Source organism: Pogoniulus pusillus, chromosome 7, assembly GCF_015220805.1.
Source record: "Pogoniulus pusillus isolate bPogPus1 chromosome 7, bPogPus1.pri, whole genome shotgun sequence".
NCBI classification, from domain to species: Eukaryota; Metazoa; Chordata; class Aves; order Piciformes; family Lybiidae; genus Pogoniulus; species Pogoniulus pusillus.
The window spans coordinates 37,719,913-37,744,684 of record NC_087270.1 but is presented as its reverse complement, the minus strand read 5'-3'; the positions used below and the strand labels follow the sequence as shown (position 1 = coordinate 37,744,684).

At 55.7% G+C, this 24,772-nt stretch overlaps 1 protein-coding gene across 4 annotated transcripts in view; it reads left to right on the top strand.

Moving 5' to 3' along the window:
• Positions 1-762: 762 nt before the first annotated feature.
• Positions 763-24,772, top strand: part of SCARA5 (scavenger receptor class A member 5) — a 38,780-nt gene continuing 14,770 nt past the window's right edge. For 2 of the 4 annotated variants that reach the window (XM_064146810.1, XM_064146808.1), the window contains exons 1-6: positions 763-983; positions 3,406-3,527; positions 9,206-9,334; positions 13,535-14,209; positions 21,312-21,392; positions 24,668-24,766. In XM_064146810.1, the coding sequence (XP_064002880.1) occupies positions 3,416-3,527; positions 9,206-9,334; positions 13,535-14,209; positions 21,312-21,392; positions 24,668-24,766 (1,096 nt within the window). In that variant the 5' untranslated portion in view covers positions 763-983; positions 3,406-3,415. Of the gene's footprint in view, positions 984-3,402; positions 3,528-9,205; positions 9,335-13,534; positions 14,210-21,311; positions 21,393-24,667; positions 24,767-24,772 lie in introns of all 4 variants that reach the window. The other 2 variants (XM_064146809.1, XM_064146811.1) reach the window with 2 other exon arrangements.

Sequence of the window (24,772 nt, the reverse complement as noted above, 5' to 3'; positions counted from 1 at the left end):
CGCGGGAGATGCTCTAATCCCGGCTCCCCAGGGAGTTCTTCTGCTCCATCTTTCAAAAGGATGTTCCTGCCCTGATTCCCCGCGGGAGATGCTCTAATCTCGGCTCCCCAGGGAGTTCTTCTGCTCCACCTCCCGAAAGGATGTTCCTGCTCTGATTCCCCGCGGGAGATGCTCTAATCCTGGCTCCCCAAGGAGTTCTTCTGCTCCACCTCCCGTAAGGATGTTCCTGCCCTGATTCCCCGCGGGAGATGCTCTAATCCCGGCTCCCCAGGGAGTTCTTCTGCTCCACCTCCCGTAAGGATGTTCCTGCCCTGATTCCCCGCCGGAGATGCTCTAATCCTGGCTCCCCAAGGAGTTCTTCTGCTCCACCTCCCGTAAGGATGTTCCTGCCCTGATTCCCCGCGGGAGATGCTCTAATCTCGGCTCCCCAAGGAGTTCTTCTGCTCCATCTCCCGTAAGGATGTTCCTGCCCTGATTCCCCGCGGGAGATGCTCTAATCTCGGCTCCCCAAGGAGTTCTTCTGCTCCACCTCCCGTAAGGATGTTCCTGCCCTGATTCCCCGCGGGAGATGCTCTAATCCCGGCTCCTCCTTCCGCTGCACGATTCTCCACGGCCGGGGCGACCCCCGCCGCCTCTTTGCCGGCCCCTGACCGCCCCGGAGGGTGGGTGTGTTTGTGGAGCTTGGTCCCTCCTCCCGTTCCTTCCTACAAAACCCGCTCGGCCGAGCGCTCCTCGTTCACAGCCTCTCGGCTCCGCAGCTGGTCCAGCGCCTCCGTGCATCACTCACCCGCGGGGACCCTCCCCACCCATGGGAGACTGGCGGGGAGCGGCGGCCCCTCTGCACCCGTGCGGAGCTGGTGGTGAGGCCGAAGGCTCCCCTTGTTATCCTCACCACCTTTTCCCGGCCACAATGACCCAACCTGGCGACTGAGGGAGGGGAAGGAGCCACAGGAAACTTTGTCCCTCCTGGGTCCATCCAACAGGTAAGTGAGGGGGAGAAAAGTAGACGCGGGAGAGAGGAGCGCGGTGGGGTTTGGAGGTGGACACCTACCCCCGCTTCACCTCTTGCTGAGTGGGTGCAGAGGCACTGGTGTCCCTGTAAGCACGCCTGTGTGGGATCCAGCCTTAGGATGCAGCAGGTCTGACCCCACGGTCCTCTGAGATCTGCCCCTGGGTGATATGTCCCCCGGGACAGTGAGACCAGGGGCTGGGGGTGCGGCTCCTGGCCAAGAGAGGCTCCAGAGGGTGTGTGGCAGGAGCTGGGGGGCCCCACGGAGCACAGCACCCGTATGCAGGTGACAAGGCATAGCTGGAGCCAAGCAAGTTCCCGGGGGTGAGTTTGGGAGTGCTCAGGAGGTTCCACTTAGTGGGTCCTTTAAACTCCTTTCACACTGCTAGCCCGAGCGGGAGGTGCAGGCTGATTCCTGCTTCCATAAGCCCTGGGGGGCACTGTAAGCCTCCACAGGGCTTACACTTTTCACTGAGGGCATGGACTTGTCCCTGGGAGCAGCATTCCTCCAGCCTCCTGGCCAGAGAGGTGGTGACAGCAAGCTGAAGCCCTATGAGGAGAGAATGCTTGGCCCACGGTCAGGGTGCTGGGCTATCTAGAGGTGGTTGGTTGGGGGGTGCAAGGGTAACCCAAACCTTGGGAGTGATAGAGATCCTGGAGGGCTTGCATGCACATTCTGAGCAGCCATCTCCTCAGCCTTGTGGAGGAGCAGATGCCTAGGACACATCTAAAGTGCACATCAAGGGCTGGACATGAGCAGGGCAGGTAGTTAAGCACAGGTGGGTGGTAGGAGTCCCTCCTTGGTCATCAAGGGGGTTGTGTTGGTGACAAGAAAAGACAGGATGAGGCACTCAGTGCCATGGTCTGGTTGACTGGCTAGGGCTGGGGGATAGGTTGGACTGGATGATCTTGGAGGTCTCTTCCAACCTGGTTGATTCTATGATTCTAAGCATTTTGTGAAGCCTGGAAGTGCTTAAGGCCAGGCTGGATGAAGCTTTGAGCAACCTGGTTTAGTAAGAGGTGTCCCTGCTCACAGGATTGAAAGCAGATGATCTTTCCTGTCCCAACTCAAGCCATTCTATGATGACCCAGACAAGAGTAGCTTGTGGTGGACCTGCTGGGCTTGCCCACCAGCTTGTCCCTGCGTTCATGAGGTGGTCTGGTTTTCAGTTTTTCTGCCCAGTTTGGGTCATGGGCAAGCCCAAAAAAAAGCCCCACACAGCATCAATGACAGGGTCATTTAGATTGGGAAAGGCCTTTAAGATTAAGTCTATTGCATGCTGAGATGTGGTCAGCTTCTTCAAGTGGTAGCAGAGAGCTCCCTTGGAAGTAGGTTCACATTGCGAGCATCAGCTCACACCATGTTCATAGAATCAACCAGGTTGGAAGAGACCTCCAAGCTCATCCAGTCCAACCTAGCACCCAGCCCTGGCCAGTCAATCAGACCATGGCACTAAGTGCCTGATCCAGTCTTTTCTTGAAGACCCCCAGGGACAGTGCCTCCACCACCTCCCTGGGCAGCCCATTCCAATGCCAATCACTCTCTGTGAAGAACTTCCTCCTAACATCCAGCCTATACCTACCCTGGCACAACCTGAGACTGTGTCCCCTTGTTCTATTGCTGGTTGCCTGGGAGAAGAGGCCAACCCCCACCTGGCTACAATGCCCCTTCAGGTAGTTATAGACAGCAATAAGATCACCCCTGAGCCTCCTCTTCTCCAGGCTAAACACCCCCAGCTCCCTCAACCTCTCCTCATAGGATTTGTGCTCCAGGCCCCTCACCAGCTTTGTTGCCCTTCTCTGGACACATTCCAGCACCTCAACATCTTTCTTGAATTGAGGAGCCCACAACTGGACACAGCACTCAAGGTGTGGCCTGACCAGTGCTGAGTCCAGGGGCAGAATAACCTCCCTTGTCCTGCTGCCCACACTGCTCCTGAGCCAGCCCAGGATGCCATTGGCTCTGCTGCCCACCTGGGCACACTGCTGGCTCAGCTTCAGCTTACTATCTATCAGTACCCCCAGGTCCCTTTCCTCCTGGCTGCTCTCCAGCCACTCAGTCCCCAGCCTATAGTGCTGCTTGGGGTTGTTGTGGCCAAACTGCAGAACCCTGCCCTTGACCTTGTTAAATCTCATCCCATTGGCCTCTGCCCACCCATCCAGCCTGGCAAGGTCCCTCTGCAGGGCTCTCCTACCCTCCAACAGCTCCACAGCTGCTCCTAGCTTGGTGTCATCTGCAAACTTACTGATGCTGGACTCAATCCCCTGGTCCAGGTCATCAATAAAGATGTGTTGCACTGGACCACGGTGCCAGAGCCATGTAGGGCAGAGGGTAAGCCAGGATCTGGCCCCTATCGTGCCAGGATATGCCATAACCACCTGTTCTGCTCCAGCAGCAGCAGCAGGATGGAGAACAAAGCCATGTACCTTCACACCTTCAGTGACAGGGAGAACGGCTCCGTCTTCGAGGAGTCCTTCGAGGGAAGGAGCCTCTCCAAACTGAACCTCTGTGAGGATGGTGAGTACAGCCTATGTGTGTGGCTTGGTTCTGGGGCAGCTTTGCAGCTGGAGGGCTTCTTGGGGTGGGTGTGGGAGCTTGGGTTGCTCAGGGGAAAGCTCAGCAACTTAATCCCCCCTCCCCAGGTGAAAGTGCTTGGATTGAGTGAGGTGCTCAGCACCAGATGCAGGTTTCAGGGAACCAGAGCAGAGGAAGGAGGATGTGCAGGGTGAGGGTACCTTGGTGGAAGTAGCACCACGATGAATGTGTGTCCCAAACAGAGTGGGGATCTTCTCCCCTGCTGCTGGCATGGCCTCACTGGAGAAACCCCATTGCAAGGAGGTTTCTGTCCCCTCCTTCCTGATCTCAGAGGGATGACAGACTCAAGGCACTGAGCCTCTCGAGGTGCCCAAGATCTCATTTAGCTGTGCCATTGCCACTGTCAGGGGCCATGCTCCAGGGAAAGTCATTTTGTTGGCTGAAGGTTGAGATTTGGAATTCTTTCTCTCCTCTATGTCTCTGGCTCTCTTGTTTGTGAAGCTGTCCAGAGATGCCCTGAAGTGAGGATGTAGCAGGTCACAGCAGGACCTGTTTGTGTTTCCCATACACCTTAGCTGGCCTCCATCTCTGTGGCTTGAGTTCTATCCTTCATTCATTCCCTGTACTCAGCACTGCTCAGGCCACACCTTGAGTGCTGTGTCCAGTTCTGGGCTCCTCAATTCCAGAGAGATGTTGAGGTGCTGGAAGGTGTCCAGAGAAGGGCAAGGAAGGTGGTGAGGGGCCTGGAGCACAGCCCTGTGAGGAGAGGCTGAGGGAGCTGGGGGTGTGCAGCCTGCAGAAGAGGAGGCTCAGGGCTGACCTCATTGCTGTCTACAACTCCCTGAAGGGAGGCTGTAGCCAGGTGGGGTTGGGCTCTGCTGCCAGGCAAGCAGCAACAGAACAAGGGGACAGAGTGTCAAGTTGTGTCAGGGGAGTTCTAGGCTGGATGTTAGGAGGAAGTTGTTGTCAGAGAGAGTGATTGGCATTGGAATGGGCTGCCCAGGGAGGTGGTGGAGTCTCTGTGCCTGGAGGTGTTGAAGCCAAGCCTGGCTGAGGCACTTAGTGCCATGGTCTGGTTGCTTGGCCAGGGCTGGGTGCTAGGTTGGAGTGGATGAGCTTAGAGGTCTCTTCCAACCTGTTTGATCACATGCTGTCCATGTGTCACCAGCTCCAGGTATGATCTCTAAGCTATGATGAACTTTTCCTGAGGCCTTGGAGACTTGGTGGGAGAGGTCTGAGTGTCAGAGCTGGCTGCTCAAGCAGAGATGTGATCTCTCCTTTGCTTGGAGACCCATGGGGCCTGGTCTTGTTCTGAGCAGGCTTCTCAGCACTGCTGTCCCCCACCAGAAGCATGAGATTGAGGTGGTGGAGGGCTTGTCTTCCTGGTTCTAGGCACATGGGACATCTCCATGGTGTGATGGAGAATCCTGCAAACCTCCAGAGAGCCAGGCACTGAGTGAGCTGGGAATGCCCAGATCCTGTCTGTGGTTTGTCCCCATGCTCCACCACCACACTGCCAGGGACTGATGGAGCCTGGATGCTAGCAAAGATGTGGGAGAACAGTTGATGTCCTGTATTGCCAGCAGAGACCTTGCCCTGTTGTGGGGCAAGGGCAGAGAGGGTTCAGGGTATCTGCTGTCTTTGATGTTTTTGTGATAGGCTGATCTGGACCTCTACGGACACATCTGCTCATCCATAACTCACTCTGATGCAGAACTGGCCCTCCAAGGAAGCCTATTCCCATGGGAGAGGTTGCTGGAGAAAGGCTGGGGGGGGTTGCCTTGTCTGCAGGTGCACAGGACAGGGTCAAGGTGAACTCTGAGAGCTTCATCATAGAACTGTAGCATCATTAATGTTGGAAGAGACCTTTAATATCCTCAGGTCTCACCATTTACCCTGCCCTGCCAGGTCCCCATTAAACCATGTCTCAGAATCATCTACAGGGCTTTACCAAGTCCTTCAGGGACAGCAAATCATAGAATCAAGCAGGTTGGAAGAGACCTCCAAGCTCAGCCAGTCCAACCAAGCACCCAGCCCTGGCCAAGCAACCAGACCATGGCACTAAGTGCCTCAGCCAGGCTTGGCTTCAACACCTCCAGGCACAGTGACTCCACCACCTCCCTGGGCAGCCCATTCCAATGCCAATCACTCTCTCTGACAACAACTTCCTAACAACATCCAGCCTAGACCTCCCCTGGCACAACTTGGCACTCTGTCCCCTTCTTCTCTTGCTGCTTGCCTGGCAGAAGAGCCCAACCCCACCTGGCTACAGCCTCCCTTCAGGGAGTTGCAGACAGCAATGAGGTCTGCCCTGAGCCTCCTCTTCTGCAGGCTGCACACCTCCAGCTCCCTCAGCCTCTCCTCAGTCTCCTCAGAGACTCCACCACTGCCCTAAGTAGCCTGATCCAGGCTTTGGCTGACCACTCTCCAAGAAGGAATTGATCCTCATGCCCAACCTAAACCTTCCCTGGTGGAGTTTGAGGCCATTTCTTCTCATCACTTGTTCTCTCAGAGAATGGACTGATCTCCACCTGGTTCCAACCTCCTTTCATGGAGTTGTGAAGAGTGAGGAGGTCTCCCCTCAGCCTCCTTTTCTCCAGGCTAAACAACCCCAGTTCCTTCAGCTGTTCCTCACAAGCTTTCTGCTCTAGACCCTTCACCAGCTTTCTTGCCTTACTCTGAGGAACTGGAACAGGTCCAATGTCTTTCTTGGAGCCAAGAGCCCAAAACTGACCCTAGTATTTGAGGTGTTGCCTTAGCAGTATGAGTAGAGTGGGATGAGTCCAACTGTGCCCATGGTAGCTCTTGGAGAACACTCAGCACGGGGCTGAGGAGGAGCTTTTGTGCTTGCCATGGCAGCAGCCCTGGACCACCCCACTGCCCCGGGCTTGGAAGACAGCAAGTCACAGTATCAAAGTATCACAGTATCATCAGGGTTGGCAGAGACCTCACAGATCATCAAGTCCAACCCTTTAGCACAGAGCTCAAGGCCAGACCATGGCACCAAGTGCCACATCCAACCCTGCCTTGAACAGCTCCAGGGACGGCGACTCCACCACCTCCCCGGGCAGCCCATTCCAGTGTCCAATGACTCTCTCAGGGAAGAACTTTCTCCTCACCTCCAGCCTAAATCTCCCCTGGCACAGCCTGAGGCTGTGTCCTCTCGTTCTGGTGCTGTCCACCTGAGAGAAGAGAGCAACCTCCTCCTGGCCACAACCACCCCTCAGGTAGTTGCAGACAGCAATAAGGTCACCCCTGAGCCTCCTCTTCTCCAGGCTAACCAATCCCAGCTCCCTCAGCCTCTCCTCGTAGGGCTGTGCTCAAGGCCTCTCCCCAGCCTCGTCGCCCTTCTCTGGGCACGCTCAAGCATCTCAATGTCCCTCCTAAACTGGGGGGCCCAGAACTGAACACAGCACTCAAGGTGTGGTCTAACCAGGGCAGAGTACAGGGGCAGAATGACCTCCCTGCTCCTGCTGGCCACACCATTCCTGATGCAGGCCAGGATGCCACTGGCTCTCTTGGCCACCTGGGCACACTGCTGGCTCATGTTCAGGCAGGTATCACTCAGCACCCCCAGATCCCTCTCTGTCTGGCTGCTCTCCAGCCACTCCGACCCCAGCCTGTATCTCTGCATGGGGTTGTTGTAGCCAAAGTGCAGCACCCTGTTGTAGCCAAAGTGCAGTCCTGGCTGCTTTCAGCCTCCCCACCTTTTGCAGTCCCAACGACCAGGCAGGGCCACAGCTTCAGCTCCCCTGGGCATGAGCAGAGGGAAGAAATATTTGCTTTTCCCCTTGGTTACTGGCTGGAGCCCGCCCATGAGCTCCTCCGAGCTGGCTGCCGTGAAACCCCTGCTTTTACGCCTTCTAAGAGCAGAAAGAGGAGTGGGTGGTTCATGGCATGAGGCCAGCTCCTCCTGGAGTCTCCCAGGACCTGATCTAAGTGTTAATGTCAGAAAAATATTGTAGCTTTCCTCATCCTGAAGCCCTCAGCTCCCATCTGTTTGGCCGCTGACCGCTGGCGGGTAATGAAGTGCAGATGGAGCGGTCCTGCAGGAGAGACACCGCCTTCAGCACCTGAACTGGGGTGACTCCCCTGCACACCACGTCCCCAAGGCACCCCCCCTGGGTGGCAGCGAGCCTGACCTCAGCGTTTTATCGTTTTGGAGCCCCAGAATGGGGCTGAGTGAAGCTGATACACCCAGAGTAACCCTTTGCTGGCTGGAGGCTTTTGCAAACCCTCTGTCTGTGCAGAAGGACAGATGCAGGGGGGACAGCTGGGGAAGGGCCAGTGGGCAGTACCAAAGGTCAAAGGGGCAGTGTCCAAGGCCAGGCTCAGAACACCCTCACCTTGTAGACCTCCTCTGCCCCTGTAGACCTCCTCTGCCCCTGTAGACCTCCTCTGCCCCTGTAGACCTCCTCTGCCCCTGTAGACCTCCTCTGCCCCTGTAGACCACCTCTGCCCCTGTAGACCACCTCTGCCCCTGTAGACCACCTCTGCCCCTGTAGACCTCCTCCCCATCTCAAGGGCCAACTTGGTCCCACAAGGACCTGAGCCCCTGCCACATGAATTGCAGAATCCACTCCAACCTGGCCTAGAATAGTAGAATCATAGAATCAGTCAGAGTTGGAAGGGACCACAAGGAGCAGCCAGTTCCAACCCCCCTGCCATGCCCAGGGACACCCTACCCTAGAGCAGGCTGCACACAGCCTCACACAGCCTGGCCTCAAACACCTCCAGCCATGGGGCCTCAACCACCTCCCTGGGCAACCCACTCCAGCCTCTCACCACTCTCATCACCAACAACTTCCTCCTCACCTCCACTCTCAAGCTCCCCACCTCCACCTTTGCTCCATTCCCCCCACTCCTGCCACTCCCTCACAGCCTCAAAAGTCCCTCCCCAGCTGTTTTGTAGCCCTCTTCAGATCCTGGAAGGCCACAAGAAGGTCACCTGGGAGCCTCCTCTCCTCCAGACTGCACAGCCCCAACTCTTTCAGTCTGTGCTCACAGCAGAGCTGCTGCAGCCTCTGAGCATCCTCCTGGCCCTGCTCTGGACATGCTCCAGCATCTCCACATCCCTCTTGGAATAGAGGCTCCAGAACTGGATGCAGTTCCAGGGATGGAGCATCTACCATCTCTCTGGGCCACTTGCTTCATCATCTTCACCACAGAATTGATTGGGTTGTAAAAGAGCTTTAAGATCTTTGAGCTCAATGGTTAGCCCAGGGCTGTCAGGCTACCACTGAGCCAAGTCCCCTAGCATCACACCTACAAGGCTTTTCAGTCCCTCCAGGGGTGAAGACTTCACCACACCTCTGGGTAGCCTGTTCCAGGTCTTGACAAGCGTTTTGGGGAAGAAATTGTTCCTTGGGTCCAACTTAAACTGTCCATGCTAGGGTTTGAGGGCATTTCCTCCTGACCTATCACTTCTCTGGGAGAAGACTGACCTCAAGCTTCCTCCTCTCCTCCAGACTAAACAATCCCAGTTCATAGAATCAGCCAGGTTGGAAGAGACCTCCAAGATCATCCAGCCCAACCTATCACCCAGCCCTATCTAATCAACTAGACCATGGCACTAAGTTCCCTCAGCTGCTCCTCGTGAGATTTGTGCTCCAGAGATTTCACCACCTTCGTTGCCCCTCACACCCCACTCTGTCCCCCAGGTCCTGGCCAGAGGATGAAGGCAGCAGGATGCTGTGGCCGGATGGACTCTTTGGCAGCACTGAAGTATGCAGTGGCAGGAGTCTACCTCCTTGTCTTCCTCATCCTTGTTGGAGTCTTTATCCTCACAGGTAAGGCCTGGGTCCTTAATGCAGGGGTGTAAGCTTGGAAGCTCCACGTTTGGAATGTGTATCTTCCCCATGGGTAATTCAAGGCTGCTGGATGCCATAGAATCACAGAATAAAGCAGGTTGGAAGAGAGCTCCAAGCTCAGCCAGTCCAACCTAGCACCCAGCCCTGGCCAATAAACCAGACCATGGCACTAAGTGCCTCAAACAGGCTTGGCTTCAACACCTCCAGGCACAGAGACTCCACCACCTCCCTGGGCAGCCCATTCCAATGCCAATCACTCTCTCTGACAACAACTTCCTAACAACATCCAGCCTAGACCTCCCCTGACACAACTTGACACTCTGTCCCCTTCTTCTATTGCTGCTTGCCTGGCAGAAGAGCCCAACCCCACCTGGCTACAGCCTCCCTTCAGGGAGCTGCAGACAGCAATGAGGTCAGCCCTGAGCCTCCTCTTCTGCAGGCTGCACACCCCCAACTCCCTCAGCCTCTCCTCACAGGGCTGTGCTCCAGGCCCCTCACCACCTTCCTTGCCCTTCTCTGGACACCTTCCAGCACCTCAACATCTCTCTTGACTTGAGGAGCCCAGAACTGGACACAGTACTCAAGGTGTGGCCTGACCAGTGCTGAGTCCAGGGGCAGAATAACCTCCCTTGTCCTGCTGCCCACACTGCTCCTGATCCAGCCCAGGATGCCATTGGCTCTGCTGCCCACCTGGGCACACTGCTGGCTCATCTTCAGCTCCTATCTACCAGCACCCCCAGGACCCTTTCTGCCTGGCTGTTCTCAGCTACTCTGTCCCCAGCCTGTAGCACTGCTTGATGCTGTTGTTTGTGCTGCCCTCTCATTTTGCATGGGGCAAAGACGAGCTCCAGCTCCATCAGTGAAGCATTTGAAGATAGAATGCTACCAGTATATGTGCTGCTGAGGCTTCTGCCTCCCTTCTCCAGCTTTTTGATGAGCACAAGGACATGCTCTCCAATGCCCATAATTGCTCCCAGCTCCTTCCCATGTGGTCTGGGTGGCTGCCAGCTTGTTTGCCCTCTCGTGCTGGAAGCAGCTCGGGGACATGCCCACATTAACCCTTGGTCCCTGTACCCTCCCTTTGGCTCCATACCACTCCTGTGCAGGGCTCTGCTGGCTGGGGAGGGCTTGGATGGGTGCCACCCCTAAGGACCAACTCCTGACTTTCTAGTCACCTCCTTCCCACCTCTAACCCTAGCATCCACAGAGGTGAGGGAGGGAATATGAGGACCTCTCCTTTCCATCCCCAAACCAGCACTAGATGTTCTTCAGGGCTGGGCAGGGCTTAGTGCTGCCTGTTCATTGTCCCTTTGGGATGATATTCTGAGCCTTGCTGCTTCGTGGTGACTTTCTGCTGCTTTGCTGCAGGCAGATAGCTGAGGAGGGGAGAAGAGAGATTTCAGGCTTAACTCCTGCCAGCACCATGAGTGCAGCTCATGTCTCCTGCAAAGGGTGGATTGCATTTAGCTTTTTTTGTTTTCCCTGGGCTAGAGAAGGGACAGGGAAGGTTTTGCTGGAATTCTGAAGCCTCTCCCACTCATTTCTTGCATTACATTGTTTGGATGTTGTTGTTGGCCCTGCAAAGCCAGAGTGAGAGATGCCATGGATTGTGCAAAGAGCTTGGGACAGGCGCTCTTGCCCTGACCTCAGCTACAGCTGCTTGCCCCAAAGCAGCTCCAGCAATAACAATAACCTCATGGCATTGGCTTAGGGCCTTGGAGGAGGCATCTTCAAGGCCCCACCTCCTGGAGTCCCCTGAGTGGCAAGGATTTCAACTCTCAGTAAGGACCCAGTAAAACAAGTGCAAGGTCCTGCATCTGGGTGGAGGCAATGCCAAGCAGAAATGCAGGCTGGGCAGTGAGTGTCTGGAGAGCAGCCCTGAGGAGAGGGACTTGGGGGTGCTGCTGGAGGAGAAGCTCAGCAGGAGCCAGCAGTGTGCACTTGCAGCCCAGAAAGCCAAGCAGAGCCTGGGATGCAGCAGCAGAAGTGTGGCCAGCAGGGCCAGGGAGGGGATTCTCCCCCTCTGCTGTGCTCTGCTGAGACCCCACCTGGAGTCCTGCATCCAGTTCTGGAGCCTCTATTCCAAGAGGGCTGTGGAGATGCTGGAGAGTGTCCAGAGCAGGGCCAGGAGGATGCTGAGAGGGCTGCAGCAGCTCTGCTGTGAGCACAGACTGAAAGAGTTGGGGCTGTGCAGGCTGGAGCAGAGGAGGCTCCCAGGTGACCTTCTTGTGGCCTTCCAGGATCTGAAGGGGGCTACAAAAAAGATGGGGAGGGACTTTTGAGGCTGTGAGGGAGTGGCAGGAGTGGGGGGAATGGAGCAAAGCTGGAGGTGGGGAGCTTGAGAGTGGAGGTGAGGAGGAAGTTGTTGAGCAGGAGAGTGGTGAGAGGCTGGACTGGGTTGCCCAGGGAGGTGGTTGAGGCCCCATGGCTGGAGGTGTTTGAGGCCAGGCTGTGTGAGGCTGTGTGCAGCCTGCTCTAGGGTAGGGTGTCCCTGGGCATGGCAGGGGGGTTGGACCTGGCTGCTCCTTGTGGTCCCTTCCAACCCTGACTGATTCTATGAGTCTATGAAAACCATCTCACCCCCCAGGTTGTAGACCTCAGTCTTGGAAACTGCAAAGAAAAAGTCATCTCCTGCAGTATTCCTCTCTGCCTGTTTGGGTCTTTAAGCCAAGCCTCTGATTTTGGATGAGGCTGGCTCAGAAGAGCTGGAGCATGGATGGAGATCTGACCACATCAAGCAAAACCACAAGCACAGAGTGGTGTTGTGGCAAGGAGATAATCCTGCTAGTCCTCAGCCTCAGGTGTCTGTGGCTGAAATAGCAATGTTGGAGCTGGTGGTCCTCAGAGGACCTGGACTGGATGCACATGGGGGCTCTTAACAGAGGAGTGCTTGGGTTTGCTATGGAAAGTCCCACTTTGTGCTGCTGGAGGCCAGGCATCAGGCTGCCAGAGAAGAGATCTTGTGCCCAACTTCCTTCCTTTGCCATCAGAGGGGAAGGTGCACATCAAGATACAGCATATCACAGCATGGTTTGGGTTGGAAGGGACCTTAGAGGTCATCTAGTCCAAAACCTGGCTTTGAGAAGACTTGCCCTCACCTGACCCATTGGGTTGGGAGGAGCTGCCATGATACTGTAGGAGAAACATCACCAGTTGATGCTGTCCTTGTTCTCTCATGGCTGCACTGAGGGCTCTGCTTGGAGTGATTGATCAAGAGCAAGTGGCTTCAAGTCGTGCCAGGGGAGGTTTAGGTTGGACATGAGCAGTAATTTCTTTCCCAAAAGGGTTGTGGAGTCCCCATCCCTGGAGGGACTGGAAGGCTGTGTAGGTGTGGTGCTGAGGGACATCATTTGGCAGTGACCTGTCAGTGCTGGGTTAACTGTGCTGGGTTGGACTCGATGCTCTTGAAGGTCTCCTCCAACCAAAATGATTCCATGATTGATTCCATGTCAATCCCTGGAACAGGTGGTCCAGGCAGTGGTGGAGCCCCCATCCCTGGAGGGACTGGAAGGCTGTGTAGGTGTGGTGCTGAGGGACATGGTTTGACACAGCTCACCCCCAGCTCCCTCAGCCTCTCCTCACAGGGCTGTGCTCCAGGCCCCTCACCACCTTCCTTGCCCTTCTCTGGACACCTTCCAGCACCTCAACATCTCTCTTGACTTGAGGAGCCCAGAACTGGACACAGCACTCAAGCTGTGGCCTGACCAGTGCTGAGTCCAGGGGCAGAAGAACCTCCCTTGTCCTGCTGCCCACACTGTTCCTGAGCCAGCCCAGGATGCCATTGGCTCTGCTGCCCACCTGGGCACACTGCTGCCTCATCTTCAGCTACTCTCTACCAGCACCCCCAGGTCCCTTTCTGCCTGGCTGCTCTCAGCCACTCTGTCCCCAGCCTGTAGTGCTGCTTGGGGCTGTTGTGGCCAAAGTGCAGAACCTTGCCCTTGGCCTTGTTCAATCTCATCCCATTGGCCTCTGCCCACCCATCCAGCCTGTCCAGCTCCCTCTACAGGGCTCTGCTACCCTCCAACAGAAGGACTTCCCTGGTCCTGCTGGCCACACAAAGGAGTAGGGAGATGTGCAGGTACTCATTGAATGGAGATGGTTGGTACTTCTCGGGAGGCTACAGAACACCCTGCTCCCTGCAGTGCTTTCTAGCACCCCACTCTTTTCCATCTCTTGCAGTCTCCAGGCCACAGCCATCCCCCGAGGACCTGAAGGCACTGCTGGGGAACGTCAACCGCCTCAACGAGAGCTTTCGGGACATGCAGCTGAAGCTGCTGCACCTACCTCTGAAGGGCGATGTGCTGGATCACATCTGGAGGCTCCAGGACCTCCTGCAGAACCACTCGGACTCCTTGTTCCTCCTGACAGGGTCGCTGCAGAAGCTGGAAGGGCTCCTCTGGAGCCTGCAAACCCAGGCCAGCCAAACCGACAAGACCCTGTCCAGCCTGTGGGACAGCCTGGCCCAGCAGGGCGAGGCGGCACAGCAGGAGGTGTACAAGCTCTCGGTGGAAGGCAACAGCAGTCGGCTGCTGCTGCAGCACCACGACCGCCTCCTGAGCCACCTGGGCGGCCGCCTGGACAGCCTGAGCGAGCAGGTGACGAGCATGGGCGGGGCCGTGGACACCATGAACAGGACCTTCTCCTACGACGTCAGCATCCACCACAGCCGCATCCAGGACCTGCAGGTGCTGCTCAGCAACGCCAGCCAGGACGCGCGGCAGATGCGCCTGGTGCACATCGCCATGGAGGAGCAGCTGAAGCAGGAGTTGGCCATCCTGGGCAACGTCACCGAGGACCTGCGCCTGCGCCACTGGGAGCACTCCCTGGCGCTCAAGAACGTCTCCACCATCCGGGGTAAGCTGCAAAGCCATTGGGAGCTGCTCCCTGGCTGGTGCGCCAAGCTGGGCGTGGAGAGGAGAAGTGTCCTGGGCACCTCAGTTCAAGAGAGATGTGAGGTGCTGGAAGGTGTCCAGAGAAGGGCAAGGAAGCTGGGGAGGGGCCTGGAGCACAGCCCTGTGAGGAGAGGCTGAGGGAGCTGGGGGTGTGCAGCCTGCAGAAGAGGAGGCTCAGGGCTGACCTCATTGCTGTCTGCAACTCCCTGAAGGGAGGCTGTAGCCAGGTGGGGTTGGGCTCTGCTGCCAGGCAAGCAGCAAGAGAAGAAGGGGACAGAGTGTCAAGTTGTGGCAGGGGAGGTCTAGGCTGGATGTTGTTAGGAAGTTGTTGTCAGAGAGAGTGATTGGCATTGGAATGGACTGCCCAGGGAGGTGGTGGAGTCTCTGTGCCTGGAGGTGTTGAAGCCAAGCCTGGCTGAGGCACTTAGTGCCATGCTCTGGTTGCTTGGCCAGGGCTGGGTGCTAGGTTGGACTGGCTGAGCTTGGAGCTCTCTTCCAACCTGGGTGATTCTATGATTCTCATGTCCATGGATCTGGAGAACCTTTCTCCTCTGCTGATGCTGCAGGCAGGAGGGTGAAGCAGGGGTGGATCTGGGCTGTGATTTTCCTTTCTGAGTGTAAACCCCAAATACTATGGGGTGGAGACCAGCTTGGCACTATGTCTACAGTCCTGCTCAGCCTCTTCCAACAGCCCCTCCCAGTGCTCTTCCATCCTCCACCCTAGCTGCTCCCTGCATCCTCCCCTACGGCCAACCCCAGGGACAGGACCAGCTCTGCTCATGGAGCTGCCTGGATGGGGCCAAGAGGAGATGTTATGCTGGCTGATGGACCACAGGGCTCACTGCTGAAGGATGAAGAACAAAACATAGAAGCCAGCAAAGAGGATCAGCCCAGCCACCTGCCCATCTCCCAGCCCCATTTCTTACCCCTAGACACTGGGGAGAGAGATCAAGGGACAGCTTCTCTCTTCCCTGGCTGTGTCCTCTCAGCCTCCAGCTACTATGGAGTAGAAGAGATTGTCCTTTGGTCATCCTTCATGAAACTTTGTTCCTTCTTAGCCTGTCCATAATCTTGAGTGCCCTGATGTTTTGTGGAGTGGTGAGGTGAGATGATGGCAGAGGACTGGAGAACTGTAGCACCTGATTTTAAGGAGGAAAGGCAGCTCCAACAACCATCCCACCAAAGAGTGCCCCAGGTCTCTTCCAGGGTTAACACAAGTGAGGTGAGGCCCTAGTCTGGGTTATTTCCCAGTCTGCCCATCAAAGCAGAGCAGGTGGAAGCTGCCCCCCAACACAAGGGACCTCATCTGAGCTATGCCAGAGCCAGCAAGAGGGAAGCAAGACATTCCATGTCTGCAGTGGCTTTGCTCCAGTGCCATTGCAGTGAGGAGCCCTTTATGGAGGAGATGCTTGGGACAAAGCCAGGGTGGCTTTGAGAGACCTGCCCTTGGTGGTTCCCACTGCAGATGTCTCCAGGGTGGGTTGATTTGAACTTGCCTCATGGTAGGAGAGCAGGAGTTTTGTTTAGGCAAGCTGGGATGCAACTAGAGAGGAAAAAACCTGACCTGAACATACCCTGGACCTAAACCTCTCCTATGAGGACAGGCTGAGGGAGCTGAGGTTGTTCAGCCTGGAGAAGAGAAGACTCCAGGGAGACCTAATAGTGACCTTCTAGTACTTGAAGGGAGCTTACAAGAAGACTGGAGAGGAAGTGTTTGCAAAGGCCTGGAGTGCTAGAATGAGGAGCAGTGGTTTGAAATTGGAAGAGCAAGTTTAGGTTGGATGTTAGGAGGAAGCTCTGTACCATGAGGGCAGTGGAACACTGGAACAGGTTGCAAAGAGAGGTGCTTGAGGCCCCATCCTTGAAGATGTTCAAGGTGAGGCTCTGGGCAACCTGATCTAGCTGAGGATGTCCCTGCTGACTACAGAGGGGGTTGGGTTAGATGATCTTTGGAGGTCCCTTCCAACCCAAGCAATTCTATGAGTCTATGAATGAAGGAGTATGGCTGGGCCATGCAAAGCTCCCACTGCTTGTCCTAGGACACCTGGGACATTCAGACAGGAGATGTGCTGGTAGAACATGAAGGTGGTGAGACCCTGGCTCAGGCTGCCCAGAGAAGTGGTGGATGCCCAACCCTGCAGCTGGGTGGAGGCAATGCCAAGCAGAAATGCAGGCTGGGCAGGGAGTGGCTGGAGAGCAGCCCTGAGGAGAGGGACTTGGGGGTGCTGCTGGAGGAGAAGCTCAGCAGGAGCCAGCAGTGTGCACTTGCAGCCCAGAAAGCCAAGCAGAGCCTGGGCTGCAGCAGCAGAAGTGTGGCCAGCAGGGCCAGGGAGGGGATTCTCCCCCTCTGCTATGCTCTGCTGAGACCCCACCTGCAGTACTGCATCCAGCTCTGGAGCCTCTATTCCAAGAGGGCTGTGGAGATGCTGGAGAGTGTCCAGAGCAGGGCCAGGAGGATGCTGAGAGGGCTGCAGCAGCTCTGCTGTGAGCACAGACTGAAAGAAATTGGGGCTGTTGAGTGTCTGCAGAAGAGGAGGCTCCCAGGTGACCTTCTTGTGGCCTTCCAGGATCTGAAGAGGGCTACAAAAAACCTGGGGAGGGACTTCTGAGGCTGTGAGGGAGTAGCAGGACTGGGGGGAATGGAGCAAAGCTGGAGGTGAGGAGGAAGTTGTTGATCATGAGAGTGGTGAGAGGCTGGACTGGGTTGCCCAGGGAGGTGGTTGAGGCCCCATGGCTGGAGGTGTTTGAGGCCAGGCTGTGTGAGGCTGTGTGCAGCCTGCTCTAGGGTAGGGTGTCCCTGGGCATGGCAGGGGGGTTGGAACTGGCTGCTCCTTGTGATGCCTTCCAACCCTGACTGAGTCTATGATCCCTGGAACTATTCCAGATGAAGTTGGATTAGTCTCTGAGCAACCAGCTCCAGCTGAAGGTGTTCCTGCTGGCAGCAGGAGGGTTGAACTAGATGAGCCTGTAAAAGTCCTTTTCAGTCCAAACTATTCTGGGGTTCTGTGATTTAATGGCTATTGTGTAATGCTCTTCTTTACTACACCTCAACTGGTTCCTGCCCTACGTTTCCCTGTGGAGCTGCTCTGCCACAGCCAACCCTGCCTTTCCTTAGGGCAAGCAGTGTCCCTGCTGCTTGTGGTTCCTCTTGCTCCCACTCAAAAATGCATCCTTATTGTACTCAGCTCTTCTGGGTGTCCATTGTTCTTTGCATCCTTTGGTGTTGCCAACAGGAGTCCTGTTCCCAGGCCCCTGGGTGCATCACCACATTCCCTCAGTGCTCAGAGATGTGCAGAGGCTGGCAGAGTCCTTTGGCTTGGAAGAGACTCTTGAGATCATCCAGTCCAGCTGTTAACCCAGGTCACCTCAGCGCCAAATCAACACTAATCTTTAAGTCCCTCCATGGATGGGGACTCCACCACTGCCCTGGGCAGCCTGCTCTAGGGCTTGACAAACTTTTGGGGGAAGAAGTTGTTCCCCACAGAATCAAGCAAGTTGGAAGAGACCTCCAAGCTCAGCCAGTCCAACCTAGCACCCAGCCCTGGCCAAGCAACCAGACCATGGCACTAAGTGCCTCAGCCAGGCTTGGCTTCAACACCTCCAGGCACAGAGACTCCACCACCTCCCTGGGCAGCCCATTCCAATGCCAATCACTCTCTCTGACAACAACTTCCTAACAACATCCAGCCTAGACCTCCCCTGGCACAACTTAAGACTGTGTCCCCTTCTTCTGTTGCTGCTTGCCTGGCAGAAGAGCCCAACCCCACCTGGCTACAGCCTCCCTTCAGGTAGCTGTAGACTACCCAGACATCCTATTCCTGGGGTGAAGAGAATGAGCTTGCTTCAACCTCCTTTTAGGGAGCTATAGACAGTGAAAAGTTCTCCCCCAAGCCTCCTGTCCTTCAGGCTAAGCAACCCCAGCTCCCTCAGCTGCTCCTCACCAGATTTGTGCTCTAGACCCTTCACCAGCTTCACTGCCCTTCTTTGGACACACTTCAGCACCTCAGTGTCCTTCTTGGAATGAATGGCCTAAAATTCACCCCAGGATTCCAGGTGTGGCTTCCTCAGGGCTGGATACATGGGACAATCCCTGCCCTGGTCCTGCTGCCCACACTACCATTGCTGATCCAAGCCAGGATGCTGTTGGCCTTTTTGGCCACCTGGGCACACTGCTGGCATCACTTAGGGAAGAGGACATGGCAAGCTAATGCAATGCCTCCCTGTGATCCCCTCTCAACCCTATCTCCATTTCAGGACTTGCTGTGGTCAGGAGAGTGGTGAGAGGCTGGACTGGGTTGCCCAGGGAGGTGGTTGAGGCCCCATGGCTGGAGGTGTTTAAGGCCAGGCTGTGTGAGGCTGTGTGCAGCCTGCTCTAGGGTAGGGTGTCCCTGGGCATGGCAGGGGGCTTGGAACTGGCTGCTCCTTGTGGTCCCTTCCAACCCTGACTGATTCTATGGTTCATCCCCTCAGCAACCTACTAATTTCTGCATGATATTTGCAGCTCTTAATTGCTTGCCCTTTAGAAGTGGTGAATGTCCAACCTGTTCCTCTCCTGATCCCTCTGACTGTGCTGCCTGCAGCCCTAGCTGGGTGTCTCCATCAGATCAGAGCCTTCCAGGTCTCTAGGAACATGGCTTAACAGTTTCCAATTATCACACTAGCTTGTTTGGACAAAGATTGTCTCTCCAGGCTTCTCCCTGCCCTGGTTTCCATCATCCCAGGAGGGTTTGGATTGGTTTGAGGTTTTTTCTGTTCAAATTCTTTCTTCATGGATTTAGCTCCTAATTGGTTTCAGCTTTGTGGACTTGGTCCTTGTCAGGCTGAGGAATATCCACTCTGGGTTGGAGGTTCAGATTCTGGAGCCTCATTTTCCCTGCTCTTGGTGGACAGTAGGACCAGAGAAATGAGGCAGAGCCAGCTTGGCAATCTCTCTGCTCTCTGAAAGCCCTGCTCAGAGCTGGCTGCCCAGCCAGCCACTCTGGGTTGGATTTTCTGCTTGCTCATGAGAGTTGACAGCAAAAAAGACATCACCAATTCCTGCTTCCTGATGAGACCCTAAAGGTTCATCTCAAGCTTTCCAAAATGGAGATATCTATCTGTTCTCTTTCTCCCTCTTAGTGTTCTGTCATTGTAGAGGTCATCACTTCTGCTCAGAAGGAAATTCCAGAAGAAGGGAATTTGCCACAGAATCATGAGTGGACCCTCAGCCAGTTTGCTAAGTGATACAAACTAGGAGTGGCTGACAGCACATCAGGCTCTGCTGCCAGTCAGTGAGACCTGCAAAGGCTGCAGAGTTGGGTGGAGAGGCACTGAGTGCAGCCTCAGCAGGTGTGCTGAGCACACCAAGCTGTGTGGTGCAGCAGCCAGGCTGGAGGGCAGGGATCCATCCAGAGGGAGCTGCACAGGCTGCAGAGGTGGGCACAAGCCAAGCTCAGGAGGTTCAACAAGAGCAAGGGCAAGGTCCTGCAGCTGGGTGGAGGCAATGCCAAGCAGAAATGCAGGCTGGGCAGTGAGTGGCTGGAGAGCAGCCCTGAGGAGAGGGACTTGGGGGTGCTGCTGGAGGAGAAGCTCAACAGGAGCCAGTAGTGTGCACTTGCAGCCCAGAAAGCCAAGCAGAGCCTGGGCTGCAGCAGCAGAAGTGTGGCCAGCAGGGCCAGGGAGGGGATTCTCCCCCTCTGCTCTGCTCTGCTGAGACCCCACCTGGAGTTCTGCATCCAGCTCTGGAGCCTCTGTTCCAAGAGGGCTGTGGAGATGCTGGAGTGTGTCCAGAGCAGGGCCAGGAGGATGCTGAGAGGGCTGCAGCAGCTCTGCTGTGAGCACAGACTGAAAGAGTTGGGGCTGTGCAGGCTGCAAAAGAGGAGGCTCCCAGGTGACCTTCTTGTGGCCTTCCAGGATCTGAAGGGGGCTACAAAAAAGCTGGGGAGGGACTTTTGAGTCTGTGAGGGAGTGGCAGGACTGGGGGGAATGGAGCAAAGCTGGAGGTGGGGAGAGTGAGACTGGAGGTGAGGAGGAAGTTGTTGAGCAGGAGAGTGGTGAGAGGCTGGAGTGGGTTGCCCAGGGAGGTGGTTGAGGCCCCATGGCTGGAGGTGTTTGAGGCCAGGCTGTGTGAGGCTGTGTGCAGCCTGCTCTAGGGTAGGGTGTCCCTGGGAATGGCAGGGGGGTTGGAACTGGCTGCTCCTTGTGGTCCCTTCCAACCCTGACTGATTCTATGAGTCTATTCTATGAACCTCATGAAGTCCAGCAAGGGCAAGTGTAAGGTCCTGCACCAGCACAGGGTAGGAGGTGGCCTGTTGGAAAGCAGCTTTGTGAAGAAGGCTCTGGGAGTGCTGATGCACAACAAGTTCCCCATGAGCCAGCAGTGTGCCCATGTGGGTGCAAAGGGCAATGGTCTCCTGGGGTGAATTCAGAAGAGTGTGACCAGTAGCTTGGAGGTTCTCCTCCCCCTCTGTTCTGCCCTAATCATAGAATCAATGAGGTTGGGAGAGACTTCCAAGCTCATCCAGTGCAACCTAGCACCCAGCCCTATCCAGTCAACCAGACCATGGCACTAAGTGCCTCATCAAAGCCACATCTGGAGTCCTTTGCCCATTTTGGGCTCCCCAGCTCAAGAGGGAGACACCAGAAGAAGGCTGTGAAGATGCTGAGAGGACTGGAACATCATTTGCAGCACAGGAGGTTCCACCTCAGCACCAGGGAGATCTTCTTGACTGTAAGGGTCACAGAGCACTGCAACAGGCTCTGCAAAGAGGTTATGGAGTCTTCATCCCTGGAGCCTTCCAAGGCCTGTCTGGATGTGTTTCTGTGTGATCTGTGTTAGGTTGTGTGGTCCTGCTCTGGCAGGGGGGTTGGGGTGGATGATCTCCTTGGGTCCCTAACATCCTGTCATCCTGGAAGGGTGCTGCTGGGCTGCTCCCTCACTGTCCCTTTGCTCCTGTGTGTGTTTCTTGGATACTGGTAAGTGGGAAGAGTCAGTGAAGGGGGTGGGCTGGGTGCACTCACAAGCCTGCTGCACGGCTGCAAAGCTGGGGTGTGATGGTTTCACTCCAATATCTGTTGTGTTTCAGGGCCACCAGGACCCAAAGGAGATCAAGGCAATGAAGGGATGGAAGGTCAGCCTGGGCTGCCTGGCCTGCCTGGGCTGAGAGGTAAGGAACATCTTGGGGTGTCCACAACCTTGCAAGCCTTCACCCAAAGTCTATTATAGAGCAGACAGAAAAACTCCTGGTGGCTTCCCAGCCTCTCCCTTGGGACATTGCTTAGCTATGGTGTTGAGACACTGGAATGTCCAGAGAAGGGCAACGAAGCTGGTGAGGGGCCTGGAGCACAGCCCTGTGAGGAGAGGCTGAGGGAGCTGGGGGTGTGCAGCCTGCAGAAGAGGAGGCTCAGGGCAGAGCTCATTGCTGTCTGCAACTACCTGAAGGGAGGCTGTAGCCAGGTGGGGTTGTGTTGCAGAATGGCTAAAGGAAAACGGACATGATTTAGAGCTGGGCAAGCAGGATGAGTATATAGAACTAAAATAAGGCTGTGCTAGGCTGCACTGCAACAAAGGCAGCATTTAATATAACTAGGCAGGGAGGCACTGTCCTTGACGAGTCAGCAGACAACTCAAGCAGAGCAGAATCCAGCTAACTCTGAATGAGATAAGAAAGTAGGTTGGCAGCTTGCAGCTGTAGCAAGTAGGTGCACCGTGCAAATGGGATACTTGGACCAGGGGATTGAGTCCAGCATCAGTAAGTTTGCAGATGACACCAAGCTAGGAGCAGGTGTGGAGCTGTTGGAAGGTAGGAGAGCCCTGCAGAGGGACCTGGCCAGGCTGCATGGGTGGGCAGAGGCCAATGGGATGAGATTGAACAAGGCCAAGGGCAGGGTTCTGCAGTTTGGCCACAACAACCTCAAGCAGCACTATAGGCTGGGGACAGAGTGGCTGAGAGCAGCCAGGAGGAAAGGGACCTGGGGGTGCTGGTAGAGAGTAGCTGAAGCTGAGCCAGCAGTGTGCCCAGGTGGGCAGCAGAGCCAATGGCATCCTGGCCTAGATCAGGAGCAGTGTGGCCAGCAGGACAAGGGAGGTTATTCTGCCCCTGGACTCAGCACTGCTCAGGCCACACCTTGAGTGCTGTGCCCAGTTCTGCGCTCCTCAATTCAAGAGAGAAGTTGAGGTGCTGGAAGGTGTCCAGAGAAGGGCAAGGAAGCTGGTGAGGGGCCTGGAGCACAGCCCTGTGAGGAGAGGCTGAGGGAGCTGGGGGTGTGCAGCCTGCAGAAGAGGAGGCTCAGGGCTGACCTCATTGCTGTCTGCAACTACCTGAAGGGAGGCTGTAGCCAGGTGGGGTTGGGCTCTTCTGCCAGGCAAGCAGCAACAGAACAAGGGGACAGAGTGTCAAGTTGTGCCAGGGTAGGTGTAGGCTGGATGTTAGGAGGAAGTTGTTGGTAGAGAGAGTGATTGGCATTGGAATGGGCTGCCCAGGGAGGTGGTGGAGTCTCTGTGCCTGGAGGTGTTGAAGCCAAGCCTGGCTGAGGCACTTAGTGCCATGGTCTGGTTGCTTGGGCAGGGCTGGGTGCTAGGTTGGACTGGATGAGCTTGGAGGTCTCTTCCAACCTGGTTGACTCTATGAGTCTATGCATAAGTCTTGAAGGACAACCTGTGCCAAAATACCTCTCACCTCTGTCAGCTGTCCCCAGGAGAGAAAGAGCTGCAAGGATGATAGCCCCAGGTTCCTTTGACCAAGCCTGGGTTTCTGCAGGACATGGCCACCACTCCATGCTCAATAAAACCAAGCCCTTAGAAGGTACCAGGGCTGGTCCTGCTGCCAACACATAAGGGCCTGACATTAGGTCCCTCCAGCCTGGCAGAAGGGCCTTTGCCACCAGCTGCAGCTCTGAGGCTCTTCATAGACCACATTTTTGATGCCTAAAGTGGAAATGTCTTCCCTCTTCTTAGTCCCAGTTGTTGTTCCTGAGAGAAATGCAATTAAAAGCACATCCCCCACCCCAAGAAACTGGACTTGGCTTCAGCCTGTTTCTAGTTTGAAGCCAAACCTACAAACATTGGATTTGCCTCCAAGAGCAGAAGATGGCACAGAGGTTATGGAGGATCCCCTTTGATGAGGACCTCCTGTATCCAAGGGGCTCTTGCCAATTGGGGTGGCAGGATCCATCTTGCCTGGAGCATAGACCTTGGTTTTGGCCAGAAGCAGCAGGGGAAGAGTTAATCCTCAGACCACATTCACAGGAGCTGGTGTTCAAATTCCTTCTGTACCTCTTTTTTTTTCCCCCTCTTAAGCCAGAGGAAAACATTGACTAAGTTTGGAAAAGCTCAGCCTGGGAGAGCTCCTCCCACATGGGCAGGAGGCACCAGCAGTGCTCTGCCAGGCAAGGAGCTGAGTTTGGGTGCTGGAGAAGCTCTGTCTGAAGGGCTTCTCCATTAGGAGCTTCACATCTGATCCTAACTCAGGCTCAGACTGAGTTCCTGCTGGGTCAGTCTGGTAGGGCTATTCCCAGGTCCTCCCTGAGCCCATCAACAAAACCCTTCACCTCCTTCTTGCTGGCCTATGAGGATGGAGGTCACCTCTGGGGCTTAAATGTGTCCCATGTGGAGAGACTTCAAATTCCCAGACCAAAGTCCCCATTTCCCATCTCCTGGAGCCCAGGGGTGCTCAGAGAAGGAGTTAAAAGCCAAACAATCCATGGATGCAAGGGACCTGCAGCTCATGTTGAGTACATTGTGTCTCCTTGAGTCATAGAACCATAGACTCAGCCAGGCTGGGAGAGACCTCCAAGCTCATCCAGTCCAACCTAGCACCCAGCCCTGCCCAAGCAACCAGACCATGGCACTAAGTGCCTCAGCCAGGCTTGGCTTCAACACCTCCAGGCACAGAGACTCCACCACCTCCCTGGGCAGCCCATTCCAATGCCAATCACTCTCTCTGACAACAACTTCCTAACAACATCCAGCCTAGACCTCCCCTGGCACAACTTCACACTCTGTCCCCTTCTTCTCTTGCTGCTTGCCTGGCAGAAGAGCCCAACCCCACCTGGCTACAGCCTCCCTTCAGGGAGCTGCAGACAGCAACGAGGTCAGCCCTGAGCCTCCTCTTCTGGGTCTCTTTTCTCCACCCTGACTCCTTCCTCTTCTTCCTGTCACCACCTCTGGGGGTTCTCACCATCATCTGAGCCTTAAGGTGCTTGGAGATGCAACAGCAGCAGCCCACCTCTGGGATAATCCATCCTGGATTCAGGGGCAGGTACAGAAACAGAGTCTGAGGTAGACTCTCAGGTATCTCCTGATGGTCTCCAACTCCCGGCAAAGAACCAGTGACCAAGTAGTACATCTGCTGACAAGCAGGATGTGTGTGTGTGAGTGTGAGCAGCTGCTCTGTGTAGGTCTCTGCTCCAACAGGATTTTACCTCTTTGTCCTCCCTCCAGGGCTACCCGGGGAGAGAGGCCCTCCAGGACCACGTGGGTTGAAAGGGGACCAAGGAGACCTTGGCCCTCCAGGTCCAATGGGGATGCGTGGATTCAAAGGTAAAG